This window comes from Pezoporus occidentalis, unplaced genomic scaffold, assembly GCF_034315485.1.
Source record: "Pezoporus occidentalis ecotype Australia unplaced genomic scaffold, CSIRO_AGI_Poc_V1 ctg45, whole genome shotgun sequence".
Lineage (NCBI taxonomy): Eukaryota > Metazoa > Chordata > Aves > Psittaciformes > Psittacidae > Pezoporus > Pezoporus occidentalis.
In genome coordinates this window covers 2,688,189-2,695,514 of record NW_026915780.1, presented here as the reverse complement: position 1 = coordinate 2,695,514, position 7,326 = coordinate 2,688,189, and the positions used below count along the sequence as shown (strand labels likewise).

At 41.9% G+C, this 7,326-nt stretch overlaps 1 protein-coding gene across 1 annotated transcript; it reads left to right on the top strand.

Moving 5' to 3' along the window:
- Window positions 1-1,401: 1,401 nt before the first annotated feature.
- Window positions 1,402-4,677, top strand: NPS (neuropeptide S; the record flags this gene model as incomplete). Its single annotated transcript, XM_062635084.1, has 2 exons — window positions 1,402-1,485; window positions 3,676-4,677. Coding segments are annotated over 2 exons (294 nt in total), but the record flags the coding sequence as incomplete, so codon positions are not given.
- Between the last annotated feature and the right edge of the window lie 2,649 nt (window positions 4,678-7,326).

Below are 7,326 nucleotides of genomic sequence, written 5' to 3'. Positions count from 1 at the left end.
AGTTAAAGTTGCTGCAGTCTATAACAGCTCCTGTCTCTCGGAAGGCTCACACAGAGTTCCCTTCTGGAGCGCTTGTGCATTGATTTTTCAGGGTAAACACTGATGGAAAAGCAACGTCTGAGGCTGCTGAGTCACTGATGTGTGCCTGACACTGTGTGACTGTCAAAAAGAGGGGGAAAAGAAGGAATTCCATGGTTTTCAGCATTCCCTCACCTGTGCCGTGTGACATTCACAGGCTTCGTGGGACTTTGACTGCTTTTACAGATCCTGTTTAAATAAACCACAGGATGCTCTGAAATATGAAGCAGCTAAATTAAATGTTGCACAATAAAATTGGTTGAAGGAACAAATGATGCTCTTGGATACTAAGCATTTGCTACATTGATGGGAATTAACAGAATTTATTAATCCTATAGAGGACTTGATTGAATAAACTTTACATAGGCTAAGATAGGTCTGCATGCAAGCGACGAAATTACTGTCCAAAGAACTTAAGTTCCAAGAAAAACACTTAAAATTTGGGTGCATTAAATCTAAGCATGTAAAAAGAAAGGGTAAGAAAAAGAAAAAGCCATATGTGTTGTTTTATGTTGGTATGTTTTATGTTCTTTACTGTAAGGGTGGTGAGGCACTGGAACAGGTTGCCCAAAGGAGTGGTAAATGCTCCATCCCTGGCAGTGTTCAAGGCCAGGTTGGACAGAGCCTTAGGTGACATGGTCTAGAGTGAGGCATCCCTGCTCATGGCAAGGGGTTGGAACTGGATGAGCTTAAGGTCCTTTCCAGCCCAAACTGTTCTATGATGCTATGATTCTATGTATTGTGGCTGCTCTGAGTATAATTCTTTGAGGAGGTTTCTATCTAAAATGCAGTTTTACTCTTTTTCCCTTGCAGACAGGCTTTACAAGGTCTTGATCTGTTATATTGGAAGTGGTAAAACATTCTTGAAGCGTGTTTTTGAAATCTTTAGACCTTTGACCACATTTGCTATGATGATACAGACTTAACAGCAAACCCACTTGAGAGACATTTTAATGCAACACTTTAAATGAAATCAATGGGTAGTTTCAGAATGGCAGCTGAATGTGTGTTCTTGCCATTTTCCTATTTAACAAGAAGAAAAGGCCAAACAAGGACCAATTAGTCATAATAAAATAAGCTTTGATGACATTTTCACTCCTGAACTCTGGTATAAAACAGTCATCTAAGAAAGAACTGAAAGGATATGAGGAATTTGGTAGTGTAACTGCATGTACATACACATACAGTCCTGAGTGAAAAATGGTCAGGTAAAAGCACTGTGGATTACTTTGTCTATGGAGAAAATGTGCTAGCTGTGGGTTTATGTGTATGCATGGAGCTTTTTGCTTCGTTTTGTTTTAACTAATCTCAGTCTCCGTTTGAAGTCTATGCAGGTTAAACTCTGTTTTCATTCTTTGGATCTCCATGATGATCGTGTGCTCGAGTTACCCCGTCATCTCTTCCATGGTAAGTCATGCTCCCTACTTGCTTGAACGTGATGAGCTTTATTTCTTTTAAATAGCTATTTTATTTAAATTAGTGCTTTTTCCTTGCCTGTTTCCTAGTTGTTTCATAAAATGAAAAGTTTCTTGTATTAAAGCTATTGCTTTAATATCATTACCTGATTTTCCTGGAGTACAGCTCAGTTATTGCTTTAGTTACTAATAAAATATGCAAGCCTCTAAAATAATCATGTGAGAAATCTATTGCATATTTAATGTGCAGTGTGGGGAGATGAAATATTGTATGGAAAAGAGAAAAACATCGATCTCCTCTCCACCTGAATCCCTTGTCTACATCAAATAGGTACAACAATATATATGTATTCATTTCACCTATTGCTAGCTAGTTTATAAACCGACACATTTATCTATCACTGTTAGTGTGAAAGTAAGGAGAAATTCTTATATAAATTATGGAAAATGATTGCATAGGATCAGTAATACAAATATGATTGAACTATGAATGTAGCATAGCCCATAGAACTGAAGTGAGCAGGTTACATAAATAATGCTGACATCCTTTCAGCTGCTGATCTTGACCAGTTTATTTCCCACCACACATTCCTGGTCAAACCACGCATTTAAGACTTTGCCATTGTGGAATGAGACACTTTATTTCTACTGATATTCAATTTCCCTGATTTGGACAAAGTCTTCTTTAGATTTGCTGGTTCTTTATTGCTGTAAAATCAGCTCTAGGAGCCATGGTTCAGATTTCTTTTTCTCCTCTGATGTGTTTTCCATCATTATCTTTTCATTAAGGTGATGTGTCGCTAGCAGAGATAGCGGCTACTCCTAAAGCTCTTTATTTTATTGATGTGAAATTCCTGTTAGCCTTAATCTACCCATCACCCAGTCCATCTGTATGTTTTCTGCTGTAAATGCTGAATCATCTTTCATTTCTGACCACGATAGTTTAGGTGTAGCTCAATCTGAGTAGCCACAGTTCTTAATACTACAGCTAAAATGAGTTTAATTATTTCAATGAGTATCTTGCATGTCAAAATAACAGCAATTTATTCAGCAGTGAAATCCCTGTGTAGGTTGTGAGATAGGAGCTAAAAATTCAAAGGGGAATTTCTCTATGCCTGTGTTCCTTGCATAAAATATTTCTTCTTGTTAGGGAGAACCTTCAGCCTGGGGAACAAACCCAGACCCGGTGCATGCTCGTGCTTGGAGAGGAATCATTAATCTACCTTTTATATGCACAGAACAGGCAAAAGAAACATTAAGCACTAAGCAATATTAATAAAAGTAATAGCATACTGAATTAAAACTAATCTTAGTGAAGCTAATGGCAGTTTTGCCATCAATTCCAGTGAAGGCAGATGTTAACCCTGTGGCTTTGCACGCAACTGTTTCCCAAGCAAGAATGCTTGAGACATTTAGACAGCTTTAGTAAGTAAGAGTTCTTTCAGATAGATCATCTACAAGCTTGTAAATCACGATGTGCTGCAAGATGCACACAGCAGCTATAGACACGCCAGGGAATGTCTGAGTTTAAATTCAATGTTAATTTCAATGCAATTTAAATTTGTGAAGGTTTTTATGTTGTTTACCTTTTTATACTGTAAAATGCAAGTAAAAGGGACGTGTACATAAACCTTTATGGGTTTTAATCTAGACTTTTTTAAACTCCCATTACTACTTTGTCATTACTGAATTTAGTTATACCTAAGTTTAACATATTACCATAACTAGAAAGCTCCTCCCACAGAGCTCTGCTTTGCAGGTATTATCATTTCCTCTTATCCATCATTTCAGCTACATGACTCCCCACAAGTGATGACAAGATGCTGTTTCATTTTACAGCAGTAAACGTACATGCTACTCTAGGGAAACAGTGTGACATGCCACAACTGGTCAACATCATGGAAAACAAGTCATTTCATACCCTAAACGTACTGGCGGCAGTATGAGTAATTTATACCAGATATACCACTGTGAAGTCTTCTATAAAACTAGGAAAGATCTGACTTGGAATATGAGGAATCTTTAGCAAACAGCAGTTCATCTTTGGCATTCAAAGCATAAAGGGGTTTTCTGTTTCTACTTTGCTTTTTCTACCGACCAAGTCCTGGCAAATACATGGATTCATAATGTTACCTTTCCTTATCTCTCTTTTTCTCTTTCTTTCTTCCTGTTTTATCTTCAGAGCAGCAATCCCTTCTATTTGAATTGCCAGCTGTATGGGAAATCTGATTACTGCCTGGTCCTGCTGAATAACTGCTTGGCCAAGGCGGGCAGGAGCGAAGAAGTGGCTGTTTTAAAGCCTTACCTGGAGATGCCATTCAATAAAAGGTCCTTTCGCAACGGGGTTGGATCAGGAATGAAAAAAACTTCCTCTCGAAGAGCAAAGTCATAAACAAGTGCTCGAAACCGCAGCCCCGGTTTTAGATCTGATGTTTAACTTTGTGCTTGAACCCATTTGAATGCTTTCCAATGATAGCGCCAACAGAGACAAATGTACCCGTGTCTTCAGCGTGTAAACAGAGGTTCATTTCAAAGAGCACGAGCCAAGGGGAGCAGATGGGATTGCTCAGAATGGGCTTTGTTTCCAAAAGTTATAGGATCATCAAATTTTGTGTTGAATGTTTTCATTCGGTGAATTCCCCTTCTTTGTAAAGCCTCAGATTTAATCAGGTTCCTCTTGATTAATACAGAAATAATCCTGCCCTTTGAATAGATGCGTGCATGCAATCCCTTGGGAGGACTGATGGTGTTACTCCCATAGAGGCAAACCCACTGGCAAAGCAAAGCAGGCCTGTACCTTCCTGTCCCACATCACATTTATGCAAAGACAACCACTCTGGCAATTATAAGACAGATTTAAAGTACATTTCATTTGAGATTCCCAAACGTACCAAGGGCCACTGGTGAAAGAGAGAATCAGGCCCTACTTGTAACTGGTAGTTTCTCTTTCATAGAGTTATTTAAAATGACTTTAGCAGGAAATAATCCCTTAAGATGTGTCATTTCATTCCCTGATAAATCACTCTAAGGCCGGGTATCAGTGCTGCTCTCTTTGCCTCAATTAATTGACTTACATAGCAAACACACACCTGATGAAATGTGCCAAACGTGGTTTCTGTTCATCTGCTCCAGTTGTGCTGCAGTAATTGACAAAAAGAGGTTTTATTAATTTCTGGGGTGGGGGGGAGAAGGTCATTTGGTCTGTGTGAGTTTTACCTTGTGGCTGTCTCTTCCAAAAGCAGTGTAACGAGCTGTGACATTGGCTTGAAAATGTTGCGTGTCCATGCGATGCATTCTGGATTCCAAGCTAAGACAACAATAAATCACTACATGGATGCTTTCTAATATTTCCCTGTTAAATATCAAACCCAGTATTAAACCTAGAATGTGGTTGATTGGTATGATCACCTCCACAAAGCCCATTCCTCTGCTTCGCACCCCTGAGCCCATGGAGAAATGTGGCTCGAGCTCGGAGCAGTGCTAGTGCCACGGTGGGTTTTGGGACTGCAGCTGCCTAATTCCTGGCTGGTTCCAGGAGATCAAACACACTGCTGTCTGCATTTGTCCGTGCTGAAATGTTTAAAGCATCATCTATTTAAAAGCTGCTTAAACACTTAGACTCCTTCTGGGTACCGCTGGTGTCTAGGTTGCTTAGCTCTTGAAGTCAAGTGACACCTAGAGACCTTTAAAAATGCATAAGGAAAATGTTAGATAATTCTTATTCTTATGCACTCTGTCCTGTGTAATGTCTGGACGGGGGAAGCCCAGGCCAGGGTGCAGGAGTTTCACTGCAGCAGGGCATTAGCCCTGTTTCATTCTTGGCCGCTGTGATTTCAGACATGGCTCACGTCCTGCAAATGCAATTTTTTCAACTCAAACACTCTAAAGCTGTGTCCAGAGCTGACCAAGAAGGAGGATTTTTAATGCCCTCGGCCATGGAAAGCTGAAGGGCTGAGCATGACTTGTGTGTCTAAAGAAGGGCCACAGAGGTGCTGCGAGGGCTGGAGCCAGGCTGAGAGAGCTGGGCTGGGTCAGCCTGGAGAAGAGAAGGCTCCTGAAGGGGAGACCTGAGAGCAGCTCCAGTGCCTGAAGGGGCTGCAGGAAACCTGGAGCAGGGCTTGGGACAAGGGCCTGTAGGGCCAGGCCAAGGGGAATGGCTTTAACCTGCCCGAGGGGAGACTGAGCTGAGCTCTTAGGCAGAAGCTCTTCCCTGTGAGGGTGCTGAGGCGCTGGCACAGGGTGCCCAGAGAAGCTGTGGCTGCCCCATCCCTGGCAGTGTTCAAGGCCAGGTTGGACACAGGGGCTTGGAGCAAGCTGCTCCAGTGGAAGGTGTCCCTGCCCGTGGCAGGGGTTGGAACTGGATGAGCTTAAGGGTCCTCCTGATACAAACCATTCTGTGACTGCTGAGCATGCGGGTAAGCACCACTGAGAGGTATCAAACCAAACCCTGTGTGCAGGGTCCCACCACTGGCTCTTCTTCCTTTTCAGCAAAGGTAAAGAAAGGTACACAGATTTAATCATGCCCTTACACAGGCACAATATGTGTCTTCTGCATCTGTCTGTACTCAGTGAGGTGGAGGTGTTCTGTCGCAATGCAGCTACCTGGAGCGGCTCTGTCCTGCTCCTTGCAGCTCCTATCGCCCTCCAACTTATTTTTCAGGAAAGAAAAGCAACCCAAGTCCAGATTTATCTTTGTCTTGGGCTTTCACATCCATTTTAGTGAACTTTTTTTCTCCATAATCAAATACATTTCTGCCTTGGTAACCTGTGATAAACAAGGCTGTCTGTAAGCCAACAGAGCTATATGTGTAGCTTTGAAAATCAGCCTCTTCATTTATTGTGCAGGCTATGAGTAAGTTGTTTAGTGCTTTGGTAATTGCCTTTGAGCAGGGTATATTCAGGAGGGATGGAGAGTCGGTATCCCCTTGTTTCAAGTGTGGACTGCAAGAAAAATAGCTTCTTGGCTACAGAACAAAAGCCCATTATTTATGATTTAGTCATTCCCTGACAAGCCACTCCACCTTGAGGGATCTGCATATATCACAAGGAAGGTATGAGGAGACCACCAAGAGCCATAAGTCTTGCACTCACCCAAATCGCACCAAGCAAGCCTGGGAAATGTGGGTTATCCAGCTGACTTACAGAAGAGGTTCTGTCACCCGTGGTCTGATCTTGCCATCACCACTCACTGAAAACCCACACTAGTTACATTGCCTTTGACGTGTAACGCTGAGCTCTGTTGTGAACTTTAAAGGTGGCTTTATTCTGGAAAGATCAGAGAGTAACCTTAGTGATCTCTGTCAGAAAACAAGGATTGGAGGGTGCCATTGCTCAGCACATTAACTTCAGTGCTGACAGGAACTGGAAATGTGATATCCTCTGTCTTTTTTCAGTGCCAAGAGGACGATGGAGCGGCTGTAGGCATGCTAGCCTCCAGCACACATAACGTGCTGCAGTGAGTTATGGTCCTTGCTGGAGAACAGGGATTCATTGCTCGGTGATAAGATATTGGGTTGAGTTTCCTTACTATTTTTCTTGGCTAACCTAAAAGAAAGGATAAACAAATTTAGAGGGTAGGAACAGTAATGCTTTGTCAAGGGATTGAGGAGCAAGTTGGGCAGCTGGGAATGCCTTGATTCTTGGCCTTTGATAGTAATTCAGTTTGTGACCTTACATAAGTCACTTCATTTCTACTTGGTTTCCCCATCTGAAAAATAAGACGTTATCTTCATTAAGCCCTCTCACATAAGCAGTGTCATGAGTAGTAGATCTGGAAGGTGTTTTGGAGGTGTTGGGACAAAGAAGGGTGGTCTCTGCCCATTTCTCCAGGTAC